The 19,973-nt window shown below is 33.7% G+C and overlaps 1 protein-coding gene across 1 annotated transcript; it reads left to right on the top strand.

The window, feature by feature from the left end:
* The first annotated feature begins 4,781 nt into the window (after positions 1 to 4,781).
* Positions 4,782 to 11,160, top strand: LOC126710623 (FAM10 family protein At4g22670). The gene is made up of 11 exons (XM_050411184.1): positions 4,782 to 5,055; positions 5,151 to 5,202; positions 5,300 to 5,449; positions 5,532 to 5,619; positions 5,734 to 5,814; positions 6,046 to 6,110; positions 6,430 to 6,570; positions 7,440 to 7,556; positions 7,653 to 7,877; positions 8,216 to 8,273; positions 10,914 to 11,160. Exons 1-11 carry the CDS (start codon positions 4,946 to 4,948, stop codon positions 11,009 to 11,011), a joined length of 1,185 nt encoding a protein of 394 aa, XP_050267141.1. The 5' UTR covers positions 4,782 to 4,945; the 3' UTR covers positions 11,012 to 11,160.
* Positions 11,161 to 19,973: the final 8,813 nt, after the last annotated feature.

The raw sequence follows: 19,973 nt of genomic DNA, 5'->3' as shown, positions 1-19,973 counted from the left end.
CTCTTCTCTCTCATCTCTCTCATCTCTCTTCCTCTATCACTCCATTAAAATATTAGTTTTTATTTTTACAACCCATGAATAGTATGGTTGTATATACAACTTTAGGGCACGTCTGGTACACTGTAATGATTATTACATGGGAATAGGAATAAGTATTACAAGAAATACATTAAGTTGGAATGTAATAAATATTACTATTCATTAGTTTGGTGACCATTTAGGAATAGAATTCTGAATATGCATCCACAATTTAGTAGAGTATAAAAAGAAAGTGTAATTAAATCATTTTTAAGTCAAATTTCCTAAAATACACTTATTTTAGGGTGTTCAAAATAGAACTAATAATTAACAACAAGAAAATTTTATTTTTTCTTTTCTTTTGAAGATATGGCAACTAATGGCTTTTTGAGAATTTTTTTTTAAAAGTTACATAAGGTGAAGGAATAGATATTCAATACTTTTGATAATGAATAATTATTTCTCATTTTAAAGAATAACTATTCATTGTAATAAAAACATAATCAAACAATTGAATAGTTATGTCATAGGAAAATCTATTACATTACAGTGTCTATTACAGTCTACCAAACGTGCCCTTACAGTTCATAGATGCTAAAAAAAATTACATATCCATATTTGGGTAATGCTCTATTTTAATGTTTTGATTACTAAAATAGCAACTGCCGGGTGTTTAACCAATGCTAAATGCTCTTAAATTAAGTACATGGATACGTGTAGGACAATTGTGTGTGATGGAATTTTACATGCATTCGCTTCCAGTGGAACACACAGAGCATAGTAGGCAGGCTACGGTACCTTCCATATAAATATAATTTCCCTGAGAGGATGGTGTACTATTGTTGTAAGAATGGGTTTGGATGGTTTGTTTATAGAAATTAGGAATTTCAAATGAGATCCTATTGCTGAAATCTAGTAAGATCGTGCTCTTCTTCAGTTAGGGGAGTCGTAGAAAACTAGTAGTAATATTTCTTAGTTCTAGTCCAGACTAGGAAGCCTATTGCCAACCAGAACAAAAATAGATGTCCATGGCCCAAAAATAGGAAGCCTTGTTTTATTTTATTTTATTTTTATATATGGGTTCAAGTTCAAGTTACACTTTGGTGTAACTCTAAATAATATTACACCACCAAATAACTTGTTAATGAATTCATATTTTGAAATCCAACCATCAAATTACATGTTTTATATGTTCTTAACATGCATGCCAATTTTCATTCTAATCAGATGTAATTTACCATTTGATCCATAAACTAATATTTTATGCATTATTTTAAACTACAAAAACTTAAATTAAACAATTGGCTAATGACATGACTATTGATATTTGGTTATATGTAAATTTTGTAAGTATGAAGAATATATGAAGATAATATAATTCAACGGTGGATTTATCAAAATTCACATTTAATTAAAAAATATTGGGTAGTATAACATATTATATTATATATATATATATATATATATATCATAATTCTGACAAAAAAATTTATAATCAAATTTTATTCATATATATATCAAAAATATAATTTCATCAAAATTTTCTAATATTTTATTAACCTAGTCAATAGCATTTTTTTTGTTAAGAAACGATAGCGTTTCTTTTAATTGTATCGAATTGCTTTGAATAATTCATTGAGTAATATATTGTTTTAAATAATTCATAGTAGGTTTGAAAATTTTTAAAATTTTCAAACTATGAAGATATTTTAGTTTTTTTTTATATTATTATTTAATTTTGCAAAATTGAAATCACTACTCCCTAGACATGATAGTTTGAAAAAAAGTGATCTTAATGTTTTCTCAAACATGATATTTATTATATCATGAGATGATATTGTCATATTGATAGCTTAAATTTATTTTCATAACTAAAAGTTTTAAAAAGAAGTTTTAAGCAAATTGGTCATTATATTACTCCCATAGTCCCATTAACGTACCGTTGATGCTTATTTTGGAAAGCCCAATAGAAGGAAGAAGTCCAGCAACATGGGCAGAAAAGAGTTAGTAATTGGATAGAAAAGCCATTAAGCCCAAGTGGCAAAAGTAATGGATCATAGACCCATAAAAGAAACAAATAGGCCTTGAGGAAGCAAACGGGCCTAAAGGAGCCTGGAGAGAAAGAAGTAGCAAACTCATGGGCAGCATGCGATGTGAAAAAGTGAGAATGAAATACAGCAAGCCCAAAGTAATGCAAGTAAAGAAAGTAAGGGGCTGATGGAAAGTCTATGAGTTCCAAGGATGAAGGATAAAGTAATTGGGATAGGGAAGTTCAAAAGAGTTAGAAAAAGCCCATGGGAACGCAAAATTAGAAAGGGCCGAGGATGCCCAAGGAAAGTAAATGGGCCAAGGATGCCTAGGAGGAAAATAAATGGGATACAGGAGCTTGCAAGAGATGTAGTAAAAAGCCCAATGATCATATTGAGTCATTAAAAGAAGAATAAGCAGTAGACCCAAAGAGGCCCAGTAGGCTTGGGTCAAATAACATCACAGCAGGAATAGCAGAATGGTACGACAGGAAATGTAAGACTGCAGAAAAGAGCAAAAGAATGGGCTGAATGAAGAAAAGCCCACAATCAAACAAAGTCTAGCCCCAAAGGGAGTAAGCCATGAAAGGATGGGAAATCAGAAAACAACTCACGCCATAAGAAGTCAAGGATGGACGGTAGAACGTGCAGACGAGCCTCCTGACCATGGCGAACACATGAGCAGTAGGCAGGTTTTAGACATACACAGAAGTGGAGCATGCGCAAGGCCCAGACACCACTAGTCTGTACCCAACCAATACAGGAAGTGGTGGGTCATGAGTTAGAGGTAAGAGAGCATGGTCTAGCAGTGGGGAGAGGGGAAAACCTATTATGGGGTTCTTGCTCAGGCTTTTTTGGGGGAAATGTCCTGCTGTGATGACATACAGCCCAAAAGAAGTAAGGATGAGTTGGAACCATTAGGTGCATGCTATGAGGGATAGGAAGAGAGAGGGTACCCACACTGTAATAGGTAAGAGTACCACGACAAACAAATAAACAAAATAATTTTCTTTGTCTGGTAGCACAGCCAGCACAGGTAAGTGGTGGTGGCTGGATGAATGATAAATCAGTGGTGGTCAGTGGCGGAGCCACTTGATGACCAAGGGGGGCCTGGGCCCTCCCAAAATTTTTGAAAAAATTAATTAATTTTTTTGAAAATATCTTAAATAATTTGATAATTTTTAAATAACCTTATTATTTTGGTCCATACCTAATAATATACATACATATTTAAGAAATTTTAAAAGTAAATATAATTTTCATTTAAATAAAATACAATCTATAAATATATGTGTAAACAAATTACAATAATTAAACATTCATTATCTTTAAAATGAACATATAGGTATTTTAACAATTATCTCAACAAATAAAAGGGAAAAAATTGAGTTATGAAATATTGTATATTACTATTTTACATTTCATATACACAAAAAAAAAAAAAAAAAAAAAATTACATATGGCCCCTCTAAAGATAAATTCCTGGCTCCGCCACTGGTGGTGGTCAGTAAGTATACCCAAACCAGACAAAGGTAGTTAAAGGCTAAAATGGTAAAATCCGATCAGGGCAAGCATTATATAAAGGGCTCTTGGCGTGCACAGCAGAAAAAGGAACACAATAATAGTAACCTCTAGGAGAGAATCGCAACAAATAAACAAACACTGAGAAAGAAAACGAAAAGAAAAGAAAGGAAGAATTAGAAAGAAATAATGAAAAAATAGAAAACATAGAATGACAAGCATGCACCAATAAGTTGATCATCTCTCTCCCTCTAAAGCCCTTCTTTCTGCTAAAGGCAAAAGACTCTTCAGGGGGCATAGGCCATTTAGCCTCGTTCCCTCAAAGTAATTAATTTCTTTCAAGGGAGATTATTTGCATTGAGGAAATGATTCCCTTTTTGGTTTCAGCCCTGTAATATGATTTGGCACAACAGACTGATATTTCCCTCTTTGATTTAACAAACTCATTACTATTTCTTCTCCACTCATTTTCTGCTATTTATGTACGGGGCGTCTTTTGTCGCTCCCCTTTGTTTTTTCTGTCTAAATAGTGAACACATTTCTTTTGTTATCTTTATTACATCTGTCTGCCATAATTTTCCCATAGCAACTTCACCTATCATGGGCATATGATCAAAAGCTCTAGCAAAATGGACATAGTTTGTGCACAAGCCGGATTAAGGTGGGTTACAATTGGATCGGTCCCAACTCTCTAATCCAAAACACTTGGGCCCAGTACGACAGGAGACAACCCAACCTAACATTACAAAAGGCCCATCACACATACTAATATAAAAAAGGACTTGATTTTTTCCAATTGCATCTGCAGTTTATAGTATTAATAATACTTGTTACAGTTGTATTTGCATGAAAGTTTTTTTTTTCAATATTAAAAATGATAGAATTCTATTTAAAATTGGTTTTGCTATAAAAAAAGATTAAAGTAAATTAGCTATATTAGCTCTTTAAAAAAAACAAAAAATCAAAGATGATAGAATCACATATTTTACATACACTTTTTCATAATTTTCTTAGGTGATAGATTATGATTAATTTTTTTTTTGAAAAAATATTAACCACTTGTTACTATAACAAAACTTACCATTTTTTTTTTCCACCGCACATGGTTTGTCACGTAGAACAGCTCAGTCTATGTGCGAAAGTGTGTGCCGCTAATACAGAGTAGTAGAAGTCTAGTCTAGTCTAGAAGGACCTACTTATAAGTCTTGCTGCCGCTTTTCCGTTTACATAGAAAAGAAAAAGAAAACCGAAAGAAAAGCAGTGAGACAAAAGTAACCCTCCAAATCCGAATCCGAATCGAATCAATTCCTAAACCCTCTCTATTGTAACTTCCTCATTTACTCTCTCTCTCACACACAATCACACAGAGTAAGAGAGAAATGGAGGCGGCGAAACTGAACCAGTTGAAGCAATTCATCGAGCAGTGCAAGTCCAATCCCTCCCTTCTCAACGATCCTTCTCTCTCTTTCTTCCGCGACTACCTCGACAGGTATGTATCTCAATTTTCATCAATACAGACCTCACTCTATAGTTTCTAATTTCAATCCCCTATTTTTAATATACCAAAACGATCCCGTTTTGCAGTCTCGGCGCTAAGATTCCTTCCTCTGCGGATGACCACAGCGACTCCAAATCTGTACTCTCTCTGTGCTTTCTAGGGTTTATCACGCGCACAAATTATGTATTTATATATATAGCTATATGTATGCGTGTTTTCATGAATGCGATTGCAGAGGAGCTATGTGGTGGAGGAGAGCGACGAGGACATGGATGCCGGGAAAGGAAATGCCGACGATGAGGCAGACGAGGAGGACGAGATAATCGAGTCTGATGTTGAGCTTGAGGGCGAGATTGTTGAGGCTGACAATGATCCTGCACAAAAGGTGCTTTCTTTTTTTCTATTTCAATCGAATTTTGCATTTCTATCTGTATAATTGTATTGATGGAGGATCTGGTAATTTGAAGATGGGAGATCCATCGATCGAGGTCACTGAAGAGAGCCGCGATGCCTCGCAGTTAGCTAAGGCCAAAGCCATGGAAGCCATTTCTGAAGGTATAGAATTAAGTTTGACATTGATATAGATGTGTATATTGTGAAAATGTATAATTTTTCATTTATGTAATGTAGTGAGGCATTTTGTGAATGGTGTGGTTTTGTGAAATTTAGGTAAGTTGGAGGAAGCGATTGAGAATCTCACAGAGGCGATTTTGCTCAATCCGACTTCAGCTATTATGTATGGGACGAGAGGTAAGGTTTTTGGATTTTGTTTAAATTTGTGAGTTACTTTTTTGTGATGTTCTGGATTATGTGGATTTGATTGAATAAGTTTGTGTTGTTGGGGGTTATGTGTTGGGTCCCACATCAATATCTACTAGGTCTAATTGGGCAAGAGAAGCAGTTACTAGGTCCCAATTGTAACTTGGCTTTTTTGGTTTCCGAAAGGTTAATAATTGGGTTGTGTATAAATTTTTTTAACAGCTAGTGTCTATATCAAGATGAAGAAACCAAATGCAGCTATACGAGATGCCAATGCAGCTTTGGAGGTTGGTTTTGTTTTCCTCATATGTTGTGAATAGGGACTTAAAAAAAGAAAAAATGGTGTGCATCAGGTTCTGTGGACCAGGAAGATGATTGTTTTTTTCTTGGTACTGGCATTCTGATTAATACATCTAGTGATGCATGGTTGGATGCACAGTTTTTTCTATTAGGATTTATGGCGTGATTTTAATTTTGAATTATTCAAGTTTATGTGCTAAGTGAAGCCTACATATTCAAACCTGTGTGTTCTAGAGCTAGTTGCAATGTGCAATATGATGTTCTAAGAAGGTGAGTTTGACATTTTTTGCATAATTTTAATTGCAGATTAACCCAGATTCTGCTAAAGGCTACAAGTCCCGTGGCATTGCACGATCAATGCTTGGTCATTGGGAAGAGGCTGCTAAGGATCTTCACCTAGCATCAACAATAGATTACGATGATGAAATCAAAGCTGTTCTTAAGAAGGTTGCTTCTGTGTGTGTGTGTGTGATTTAAATAAGTGTTCATGTGGATATTTTGGTATCAGTATGTGTGGTTTTTGACTTTTTGTACTGTATATTATATCGTATTGTGTTAATGAGGTACACTTAGACTTTCGACTTAAGTTGGAAGAGTTAAAAATATTTGTGTAGAATATATGCTTATATCTTTGCAATAAATTAATATTCTCTTCTAGGCCATGATAGAAAATCATTTTTTTCCTTGGGAAGTAAAAGATTGTAAATGAGATCCTATTGTTATTGTTAATGTTCTTAGATGCAATTAAATAAACATATGTATTGTTTATGTATAATTTTTTTCATAGCAACTATAGTGAATTGCTCATTTATCTAATCCACTGTTGGGCCTGTCTGGATATCTTGCCTGCTTACCTATATGACATTGGTTTGATAGAAAGCCAACATTTTCTTTTCCTTCAAAGAAGGGTTTCCTAACACCTTATATTAACATAAAAATTGAACTTCCTTACAATTTTCATTTTATCTTGGACGAAGATTGAGAAACTGTCTTATCTGTAGCTGACTATGTTTTGGTTTATGAGCTGCTTTGTGTTGCCTATTGAACAATGAAGTTAATATTTAACGCACCTAGAAAGTGCAAATTGTTTTTCCGAATGAGACATATTGTATTAAATGTATTTGAGATGCTATAACTATTTGCCGATGCATATATGTTGGCATAATTGGCATGGCTAAAAATGCCTGTATGATAAAGTTTTTGTTTTGGCTGAAACAGTGCAGTAGAGTTATTGCATAAATGTTTACTTATTTAGGCATCTCTTTCTCTCTCTCTCTCTCTCTCTGGCATCTCATTGCAACTTCTGCACTGTCTAGGTTGAACCAAATGCACACAGGATTGAGGAACACCGTCGGAAGTATGAAAGGCTGCACAAGGAAAGAGAGGAGAGAAAGATTGAACGTGAAAGACAACGTCGTCGTGCTGAAGCTCAGGTAGCCTTTTTTTTTTTTAATGTTTAGCTTCTAACAAATTTATCCAGATATTCTTTTGCTACAAAACTGAGAATTTTCTTGTGCATTCTGTTGAAGGCTGCATATGAGAAGGCCAAGAAGCAAGAGCAGTCATCTTCCAGTAAACCTGGAGGCATGCCAGGCGGGTTTCCAGGTGGGATGCCTGGAGGCTTCCCCGGAGGTATGCCTGGAGGCATGCCTGGAGGCTTTCCAGGAGGCATGCCTGGAGGTTTCCCAGGTGGCATGCCTGGAGGCATGCCTGGTGGTGTGCCTGGAAATGTTGATTTTAGCAAAATATTGAATGTAAGTTTCATGGGACTTGCTAAATTCTCTCCCCCCCCCCCCCCACCCCAATATGTACCTTATGATTTTTGTTTATTTGATTCTTTTAACATCTTTCTTATGAGTATTATTGATGCTTTCTAGCTAAGTAGTGAGTTGTATATGTGAAAAGCTTAGTGTTTATTGCAATTACATCTTTTGCACCACCACTGAAAAGCAGGTAATGTGAAGAGCTGTGTACCACAGATGTCCTTTGTACTCTACCAGAGGGTTATATTACATAATTGAGTATTTAAATTAAAAATGTGTTTATACAATGGGTGTTTGATGTGTATTTGCTTTTCATATTTTGTGTGTAGGACCCTGAACTGATGGCAGCATTTAGTGATCCAGAAGTCATGGCTGCTCTTCAAGATGGTACTTTTTCTACTATCATGTTTATTTTTTATTTATTTCACTATGTTTATTTCTCTTTTTTCTTGATGTGGTTATTTTTAGTCCTTCGTCAGATTCCCCCCCCCCCCCCCCCCCCATCTTGGGTTGAATAGATTTAACTTATATATATATCTATTACCTATATTAAATAGCTCGAATGCACCTGTGAATAGTGCTTTGTCGAGCACCTTGTCTGCTATTTGTTTATTGTTTCAGCACCTTTTTTTTTTTTGACCAACTTTGTCCAGCACCTTCTTGACTTTTTTACCCTTAATATACAAGCAGGCTGAAAGGGTTTGTTTTGTCTTTTGCTTCTATTTTGTTTGATCTTATCCCTTTGTTAGCCTTTTTGGTCAGCCACCTACTCTATTGATGGACACGAACACAATAGTTAGACTTCTCTCCATGGATGAACACAAACATAGGATTCAGGTCAGAGATAAGGGAAAAAAAAAAAAAAATCAGCCATGACCAAATTGATAGAGAAAGAAAAGAAAGAAGGAAATTAATATGTATATGTGTTTGAAAACTTCACTAGAGATCAGAAAAAAAAAACAAAATTTTGAAGATCATGGAAGACAGACAGAGACATAATTATTACTCCAATTATGTATCAACTTGTCTTCCCTTTTGTAGATCAAAGGTGTAGATATGGATACATTCATTTTTTTTAGACCTCTTTTTGTATACAATATATACTCATCTTTATAAACTACACTTGTGATATTGAAGCTCTTTTTTGTATAAAGTCTAATGTGATCTATGTTATTATTATAGTTAATTTATATAAATTTTTTTTTCCTGTATTTATATTTTGACATAAATATAGCATAAAAAATTATATTATCTACTTAATATAACAAATACTACATTTTTTATTTATTTTTTTATGTATGTGATCTTTGACAGTAAAATATAAAAAATAGCATTTACGAGAAAAGTGATGGGAATAGGGCTAAAGTATTGATATGTGAATATTTTGAAACATTTAATAGTATAATTTCTAGGCAATCCAATAATTAAATAACTATAAACAAATTCTATATCTATCCATAATTGTAATCTTTTTACTGGCTAACACGTGCTTCAAAACTAGTGTGTGTATATATATAACCTTTTAAAAAGAGCTGGATCAAATAGATTTAGATTCTAGTCTATTTAAGTTATTCTGATTTTCCCTGATGATTTTATCCATTAATATCTCAAGCGTCTGCTACCAATTGATACACGTTTTTTCAGTTACAATGCAAGTGCATCACCCCTACTCTTTCCTTCCTTTACTGTAAGCGTAAGCCCTTGCTAGCTTTTTGGGGGCTCAGTTCTTTTGTATAGTATATGTGTGCATGGGTTGTGTCCTGGTTGGCACTTTAAATGAAAGAAACAAGACTGTAATTGGGAAGATTGGAAATGGGCAGAATAACACCACCACAGTAACCCTTTCCACCTAATTACGATCAACATGAAAATAAATAGAAGTCCTAATTTGCATAGCTTGAATTCCAATAAGATACAAATATGAAAATTCCTTCTCAAAACCTAAAAGAAAACGTGCATGGTAATACACTATGGAGTGATAAGAAGCTTTTAAAGTCACCACTCTAATCATGATGAAATTTAACTAGAACTTTTGCTTAGTAGGTGAAATCAGACTTGAGTTTGCCTCAGTTTTGCCTTTGCAATGTGTATGGTATAATGCCACGGATGGTAGGGAGTGAATGCTAAGGCCACCTCATTAGTGAGATGATAGAATTCTTTTGTGAGAGATTTCATGTAGCTTGAGAAAAGAAATCCTTCTTTCTTTTGTGTGCTGGCCTTGGTTCTTTTTTTTTTTTTTTTTTTTTTTTGGGTAAGTGCCATCATCAGTTGTTCGTTGGGGAAGTTGTAGGAAGAAAGTGGTTTTAGTTGGATGATATACAAAACTAATATAATTAGATATTGATACATTGCATGACATATTTGAAGTTGATAAGATAACAGTAGATCAGCTTATTTTGGTTGGTTAATAATGGTTATTACAAAAAAGACAGCATAGCAATGAGTTGGTATATCTCTTGAAAACATTCTCTCCTGCCAAAAAAAAAAAAAAAAAAACAAAACAAAGAAGAGACAAAGAAACCTGAAGTTGCTCAGAGAAAGCAACAAGGAATTATGTTTATGAAATGAGGCATGATGTCGAATGGTCTGATCAAATGTATGGCCTATACAAGTGTGGAATTACAGTCAAAATAGGATTTAGTTAGATGACTAAGTTTTAAATTTTCTGTGCGCTGACATTATATTATACATGTGCTTTTAATCTTTTCATATTGTATCTCTTTTGTCATCATGATTTAAATATTGAGTTTCTAAAAATCTTATTTTCTTAATTTCCAGCTGAATTAATTTTCATATAATACTACTTTCTTTTGAGCATAACATTGTGCATTGAATTTTGTCAAAATATGCTCATTAAAGGGCAAATTTTTTCATTCTGTTTTTGTGTGAGAAACCTACTAGATTTTGCATCATTGATATTCTTAAGACTAACCGCTGCCCTCAGAATGATGGTATATGTGCACATCGGCCACAACGCTTTATATGGTCTGACTGTCCTCTCTCCTGTTCTTGGCTTATGATTTGCAGTAATGAAGGACCCTGCTAATCTTGCGAAGCATCAAGCAAATCCCAAGGTGGCTCCTGTAATTGCAAAGATGATGAACAAATTTGGAGGACCAAAGTGAAAGATTTTTTACTATTGGGGGATGATGTATGTGGATGATCAGGTTTCTGTAATTTAACGTGTTAACACTTAGGTGAAATCATGAATAATAAAATTTGGTGGTTTTTGGATTTAAAAAAAAATGGTTTAATAGAATGTTGATTTTGATGATCTGACTTCTGTTATGTTGTTATAGGGCTGTATGCACAGAGAAATGTATACTGTTAGTGTGTAAGAATATACATGTTGGACAGACTATGTAGCTTCCCTTTTTAGGTCAACATTTCTTTTAGATGGAAATGACTTAATGGGCAGGGCTGATTCCATGCAATGACATTTAGTCAGTCGCCCATGTCCAGCCCGGCCGAAGCTTGGACCTCTCTGGGCCTAATAGAGGGCCCAAATTCGGCTATTCCCATAATATGTTTCTTCTCTTTTTATTTTTGGTGAAAATACACTTTTGGTCTTTCCATTTTAGGCCAATTTTTATTTTGGTCCGGATTTTGATTTTGTTACTATTCCATTTTGATTTTGCTACTATTCTAGTCCTTAAAAACAGAAAATCAATTTTATTTTGGTTCTTGCCGTCAATCCACTAACAGAAAAATTCTACGTGGCTTTTATGTGGCAGACGGAGTGTTCTATTTGCACAATACATACTGAGGTAGCTAATAAAATAATAATAAAATATTTTAGTTGGCAATTTTAAATGACACGGTAGCATTTTAATTAAAAAAAAAGCTAGGTTAGAAAATTTATTTTAAAAAACATTAAATCTAATATAATTCAAAATTTTTTTGTTACTATTTATTATTTTTCGTAAGAACATTACAACTTGTTCTTTTTGTTCTTTTCAGATCAAATCCAGCAACCAAGAACTTAAGTCCAGATCACAAGATTACAAACGGAAAAAAGAAGAAAAAATTAAATTAAATACCAACAGGAAGAATGAAGAACAAAGAACCCAATTCAATCATCAAACCTAAATCAACCCAAATTCATCACAATCACCCAGAACTATCAACACATTCCAGTTGCCCAAATTCATCAAACCTTAGAGAAAACCCAAATAGTCAAATTCAACACAAACTAATTGCCCAGCACCGTCAGATCCACTACAAACCTTAGAGAAAACCCAATCCTATCAACCTAAGCCAAAATCATCAACAGACCCAACTGACCAAAGAGAGACCAAACACAAACAAACCAATCAACCCACACCAACAACAAACCCACCACAACCAGCGAATCCAAACCAATCCACAACTGCCACCACCTGGGGTTCACAACACCACAGTCGCTAATCAACCACCGATCTATGTTTCATAACACCCACCAGCAAAAGACTCCAAATTTTTCCCATTGTTTTCTCCACATCAAGACCCTATGGCCTCTATGATCAAAACCTCAAAGATTAGCGTGTTGATTTGCTCTCTGTTGGTCGAGATTGGGTGTAAGGTTTTGAGTGGAGATGAGATTTTGAGATTAGAGAGAGTTTGGGTCAGATTGGAGGTGTGGGGTGGAGAAGAAGGTCGAGCTTGTGAGCTTTGGCCATGGAGCTACAATGGAGAGAGAGAATTTGAGATCAGAGAGAGATTTTGTCCTTGTAGAGAGAGAGAGAGAGAGAGAGAGAGAGAGAGAGAGAGAGAGAGAGAATTAGAGATAGAGAAAGTGTAGAGATTGTTTTAAAATCTGATGACTGATGAAGTTAAAGAAAAAGAATTAAAAAGATAATGATTTTCGTTTTTTAAGAAATAATTTTAATTAAATTAGATTTAAGGTTTTTTTTTTAAATTTTAATTTCTTTTTTTATTATAAATTTTCTGAAGTGGCTTTTTAAATTTTTTTTATATATAAATTAAAATGCTGGCGTGTCATTTAAAAAATGCCAACTAAAATATTTTATTAGCCACCTTAGCATTTACTGTGCAAATAGGATACTTCGTCTGCCAAGTAGGAACTTTTTATTAGTGGGTTCATGGCAAGGACCAAAATAGAACTGATTTTCTATTTTTAGGGACTGGAGTAGTAGTAAAATCAAAATAGGGACCAAAATAAGAATTGGCCAAAAATGTAGGGACCAAAAGTGTATTTTCGGTTTTTTTTTTTTTTTTTTTTCATTAAAATTTTATTTTAAATCAAAATTCATAGATCAAACTGTGAGGGCTTCGGGATTGAGAAAATTACCTTATGGAACGATTAGATGCAACGTAGCTTCTCTTTCAAAATACGTGGGCCTCATATGTATATAGTGGATATCAACTCTTTGGACTGGGGTGTTCTGCCAATGGCTCTTCTTGCCGTTAATATAGAAGGCCAAAATTAGCTCTAAACCTCCAACCCATTATGTAGTGAGCAATTTATAAAGGCTATTTGTGTATATTATTCAATCAAGTAATTGTGACTTATTAAAAAAGTCTTGAGACTAGAAATTATACATAGATGACCTTTTCAATTGTCACATAATGGGTTGGAAGAAAATAATTTTAAACTAGTTTGGAGTTCAGCTTTTTTCAATATGAAATGCGTTGATATGAAGATGGTGGTGGAAAAAAAATAGAAAAAAAAAATTTATGTATATTTGTGTGTTTGGTTAGGTGCAAGTTATATCAAATTATCAATCACAACATACTAATAACTTAGGATTAATATTTTGTTGAAACTATTATTGGGTTATACGATCGTTCATTATTGTTCTTTTTAAATATGAAGATGATTAAAGATTAAGAATTACTTTGTTTAAGAGTTACTTAAAAGCTTATGTTTTATATATGCTAAATATGTTCATTGTCCTTATTTTTTTTTTATTGTAATATGGAATTATAAAAAAAATATTGATTTATTATTATTATTATGTATTCTAAAAATCTAATAATTAAATAAGTTTTAGATATATTAATAAATTACATTGGATTAACATATATATATATATATATATATATTGATGCTATATTGGCAAACATGGGAAAAAATTATCTTATAAAATAGTCTCAAAGAATAGTATTCAAGCACATATTGCGAGCAAGTTGTCTTATGAAGTACTGCATGCCATCTATCTTCGTTAATAATATGATTGTTTGTTTTTAGAAGAATGATAAAATGATTGTTAAGTGTCAAATACGTGTTTAGCAAACATCTTTGTTTGTAATTTGATTATTAATGCTCAATATAGAAACAAAATCAAACATAAAGGTTCAAAATAAAAAAATTGAAACTTAAAGGGCTAAAATGAATACAACCCCAAACTTAAGGGTAAAAAGTATATTATAGTCATAGAATATTTAAAAAAAAATATAAATAGGTGTTAAATATATAACTTTCACTCAATTATCCACAGTATAGTTGTAGTATAAGATATGCTTATTTATTTATTTTTAATTTGATAGTTAGGTGTGAGGAGTCTTAAATCTTGGATACTAGAAAATGTCAGTTGAGTTATAAGATTTTTGACAAAAAAATGTTTATTTAATGACATAAAGTACAACAAAATCTTACTGTTATAAATAATAAAGGTGTGAGCATCAATTTTTATTGGGTGCTGAATTGCATATACAGTAAAAGTAATTTACAGGACGGTATTATAAAACTTATTTATTGCAGTATATTAGTTTCACACATTAATTGTGAAAATATGAGTGGAGTTGTGATATACTTTTGTGTTAGAAACCCATTCTCTTTCTCTTGTGTGTGTATTTTTGTTTCAAAAAAAAAAAAAAAAAAAAGTTTCTCACGTTGTGAAACTGTGGTTCTATAAGATCAACTCATATCTCTAGTACATGTGTGGCGGCCGTGGTATATCCTTTCAAGTTTATTTTTTATTTATTTTTTATTTATTTTTATTTTTTATTAAACGGCGATTCATTCAAAAAAGAAACTAGGACAAAACAAAAGGGGCAGGGCATAACCTATCTATATACACCCCATTGAGGTCATCCTCAAACACATCAATCATGTCCACAGGCGGACTATCTATATACACCCCATTGAGGTCATCCTCAAACACACTATCCTTTCAAGTTTCAATCAAGTACTAAAGTATGAAGTTCCAAGAATGGTGTTGACTTGCTGCGCTAGTCGACAATGTTATGAACCTAAAAGTATTCGAGGGGGACCAAGTGGTGGTCCTAAAATATGGCAGCGGTGTACTGCACTATTGCTCCATTCAAGGGTTGTTGTATGAACTATGAAGGCTAGTGTGTTGTTGAGCTGGTCAAGAAATGTAGTGACCCTAAAGAATCATTTTTTGACAAGAAAATGTTCATGTACCTATCATTGTGACATCTGACGGACACTCATACAAGGTTAAAGTAATAGTTTAGTGGTATCGATATCCTTTGTAATGTTTGTTGTGTCTTATGTGGGTTTTCAACTCACGTACTTTCCTTTAACAATGATTTACCTAACAAAAAAGAGAAAATAGATCACTTATACTCTTTTCAATTTGAGTGAGTTTCATCCATGGAAAATGTCAAAACTTTTACCAAATTGGCAAAATTACTAAGTAAAACAAATTGGTGTCACTTTAACAATATAAAAGTAAATGTTTAAATTACACTTTATGCTTGGTGACATATTAGTTTGTAAGGCTTAATTATGTGATAACACTTGTAGTATTTCTAAATCTATATATTGGATTGCTAGGTTGGCTCTTTGAGGTTGTAGATGGAGGATGTGAGCTGCAGAGGCTATTGGATTGCTAGGTTGCTCTTTGAGGTTGTAGATGGAGGATTCGTTGGTAGAGCTGGATAGGGGAAAGATTCGTTTGGTGGGTTGGAGGGACAAGAACCAATGTTCGACCCAAAAAGACCAACTCTATGGATGATAGACTTGCTTCTGACTAACCCAATGAGCAAAACCGGGTGAAATGGGTTGGATCTGCCCAAATGGATTGGGTGGGTTGAAATTTTGGATAGCCTACATACAACCTATGATGATACGTGTTTTTTTTTAGTTGGAGAAATGGAAATTTAAGCCGTAGATGTCTTCATTTTGAACATTAGGAAGTATTAATTGAATTATAATAAGGCTCTTGGCATTATAATAGGTTTGGTAGTCAAGAAAAGCGTCGAGTGATATGTCATAAATTCATAATGTTGGGTAGGAAAGTACAGTTTTTCTCACGATTCTACCAGTCATCTCCCCTTTTTGGAAAATGCTTTTCTTTTACCGGAAAAAAATAATACAAGAATAGACATATCCGTTCATTTGGCTGAAAAATGTCAATTTTAGGTACTGTAAAGTGTAGACGTTCTCAAATTCAAGGAGGTCCGTAGTACCAAAGCAAAGCTCCTCCCCGTACTGCTTAAGCTAAATTGCTAACCTTGGGTGATTTTGAACAGTCCATTTTCAGACCTCAAATTTAACTTTATGATGTTGATATTTTTCTCCAGTCGGCCAGGCAAGGAGATGGACTAGTCATTGTTTAGGGAGTTGCCCACCAATGATTCGTCATCTTTGATTTGAAAGAATTGCTAATTTCAACCAATAGTGCTTTATTCATGAATTCATTATTTTAATTCAAATCAACCCCGTAGGTGAGATATCGAGCTCAGCATTAAGTTCTGTGATCACTTATGAGCACGACCAAAACTTAAACCATGACTTAATAAGATAAATATAAAAAAAGCTGTGAGATCAAATTTTGCTTTCGTGGGTGTCATATATGTTTGTGGGGGAGGGTTTACATCTATATATCATGTAGTTTATTATCGTTTTCTGATCAGGAAAAGGAGAAGTAACATTTCCATACCAATGAATCCAGCCAAATAAAATGAGAGTATACATTGTATCTTTCTCATTAAGGTACATACAGAAAGTATAAGCACTCTCCTAGAGTCTATATCAATAACCTTAGCTTCTTGCTTGGTCATGTTTGATTAGGAATTTTAGGTCCACAATTAACAAATAGACATCAAACTAAATTACATTCCAGCTTTCCTACCAACTCTTTTATCTTCATTAGACATTTATTCTACCTTTGATGTGTTTTGTAGGACAAAAAGGAACAAAATCTGGGCATCATCCCATATATCATGATATTCTATCCTTCAGATGTCTAATCCTTTTAGACCACTAATTACGGTGTTGATTGTTTGGACCTCTCAATTCCTAATAAAGTGGTCTCACTTCTAATGGAATGCTTAAATGTTTAAGCAGACTGAGACTTCTCAAGATGGTGCACGAGATTCGCTTAATACTATTCTCATTTGCTAATCTCATTTGGTCATTTCTGAAAACTTTAATTTTGGCTTGGACCTCAATGGCTTTTCTGTCTTTGACAAGCTTTCGTTTGGCATTTTCTGTTGTTTATTAATGTATTCCTTAATGACGACTGCATTACTCTCTAGTGACGTGATTAGATGCTTTAAGGACTTTTAAATTTGACTACATCATAAAAGTATGTAATTCAAATGTTGTGGAGAATAGTTGTCTCAACGTTTTGTTAATTTCTATTTGGTAGCTAGCAAGTCACTTTGAGGTGTGCTTTGATGGTGCTTGAGTTATGATGATGTGATTTGGTCTTTGGCTGCTCGCTATCAACACAAAGTGGGACGTTTCATATAACACAGTTAAAATAGTTTTTAAAACATGAAAAAGGTTTAAAGTTATTAACCTTGTGTCGCAAAATAAAATTGCAACTCAAAACAAACGTGGGTTGCTAGCTAGGAGTCATCAATAAAATATTGAACCGGTATTATCTTTCAATGTTTGTTACAGTAATGAGCTTGTCTGAAGAACTGATACCATGCATGTATACTTTTGTTAAAGTATATTTGAAATAAGGCACATGATCATTGACATTCTTTGTGTACAAATGATAGTTCTGGAATTGAATTTATCCATGGGAGAACTTGGGAAGGCAGATCTTTGGTTATAGTTACGAATGCTCTCATAACATGTTAAAATTAAAAGGAAATTTTTTTTTAAAAAAATTATAGAGAGAGTGTAAGCAACAAAGAGAAAGATAAAAAGAATAAGAATATAAGAGGGCTATGTGATTTAACCTAATGGCCTACGTTCATGGATAAAACCCCAGTGACTACATTTTTGATATATTATAAAGTACAATTATAAATGGAAAGAATCAAAGAAAATCATTAGTGACATTTGCAACTATATCTCAATATGATCATTTTAGTCACAATGGAGGCTCTTAGTAGCTTTTAATAAAATCTAAATCTACCTAGCATATACCTGATGTATGTAGGACTCAACATACATTTAAACAGCATCCACTCAATCTGGTACATCACAATCTTCTCCACTTAAATTCTTGACATCCTTATTAGGGTCCACTTTGTGAGATTTTGTCTTTGAGCCCACATGGGGTTATTGGGCCGACTTTTGATATTATTTGTAATGACCCAAGTAAAAGACCACATCTACACTATACTTCTAAAAGACTAGTTTCGTCACAATGGAGGGTTTTTGAAGTTGTTAATAAAGCATAAATCAATCTAGTATATCCTCAATGTAGAACTCAACACATACCCATACCACACACTTAAACAATATCCAATCAAGTTGAGGCATCACAACAAAGAACCCTAGTTGGGCCAATACATGACAAACCAATATAATATTGCTTTGATAGTTATATATTGGAGTGGAGTGATTGGTTAAGTGATCAAGTCCCAAAATAGGTAGTAGTGAAAAGAATAACTTATTAATATAATTGTTAAACTAAAAAGACTGAAAGTATACGTATTAAACTTTGTATAAATTGTATAAGGAGACTGTCTTTATATAAGAAGGCATATGAGTGACATAAAAGTGAAAAGAGTAAAGTGCAAGTAAAGTACAATGGGCTTTGGCCGTTGAACTTGTAGCCTCCTCTAAAATTATATTGGTGAATGAGAAACCAACTTGAGTTTGGAGACAAGGTCATGGAAGTGGCCTAGTGAAGAAGGTTTGTTGAAGATGCTAGCTAACTAATCCAATGAGAATATAGATTGAAACAACAGTATACTTTGAAGTGGATGATGACGAATGAAATGACAATCTATCTATCTCAATATGCTTGGTAAGCTTAAGGAAGAAATCATTGTGGCCAATCTGAATGACACTTTGATTTCATCATGAACTGAAATTGTAGTAGAACAATCAACTCCAGGGTCTTGTAGGAGCTAACACAGCCAAGGGAGCTTGTGATGTAGAATAGACAGTACAGGCCTTTTTGGAGCAGCAAGGGTGCCGAAAGTCATGGCGCAAGATCAAGAGGGGGGGGGGGGGGGGGGTGCCAATAGAGGCCATCGGGGTGACGGTATTGGAATTGCATGAAATTTGGCAGGTTAAAGGGAAATGGCATTTTGATCCAAACTTGAGAGTCTTTTGAGCGTCGCCTTAATTTAGGCAAATTCTTTCGTTAAGGCCCCAAAAACAGTGTTTTTGCCATTTATAGTAATATTTTTTTTCCTTAATAACTTTTAGTTTAAAAGTCAGAATAAGGTCCTGTCTGGATTGGGACGTCTCTTAGAGACAGTATTTTCAAATTCTGCAATTATCTAAATTTTTCTATTTTTGGCAAAAATTACTATTTTGCTACCTAATTACATGATTAGCGTGGATTAGGGTTTTTTGGCATTTTCTTAGCTGCCCTAGGGTTTCTTTTACTATTTAAATATATTGTAGCCTTTAGGGTAGTTTAGTATTTTCATATTTATAAAACATACAGACTTTGTCTATTTCTCTCTGGTGGATTCCAGAACCCTATCATCTTGTGGATTCAAGGGATCTCTTGTGGATTTGAGGCTTTCATTCAGAAGCTAACATGTTTAGTTTCTTTCCCATTCAGAAAGCAATGTGTTTGTTTTCTTATAGCTACCACGACATCAGCTTGGTAGTGGTGTCTACAAGTATGCAATATTCTATTTTTGTACTAAAATAAGAAATTATAGTCTACTTGCTGCACCATAATATTAGGGATTCACTGAGTAGAAAACAAAAATTTGTGCTGGAAGGATATGCATTTAGTACCGATGTAA

The sequence above is a fragment of the Quercus robur genome, chromosome 12, assembly GCF_932294415.1.
Source record: "Quercus robur chromosome 12, dhQueRobu3.1, whole genome shotgun sequence".
In the NCBI taxonomy this organism is placed as follows: domain Eukaryota; kingdom Viridiplantae; phylum Streptophyta; class Magnoliopsida; order Fagales; family Fagaceae; genus Quercus; species Quercus robur.
This window is presented reverse-complemented; position numbering and strand designations above follow the sequence as displayed.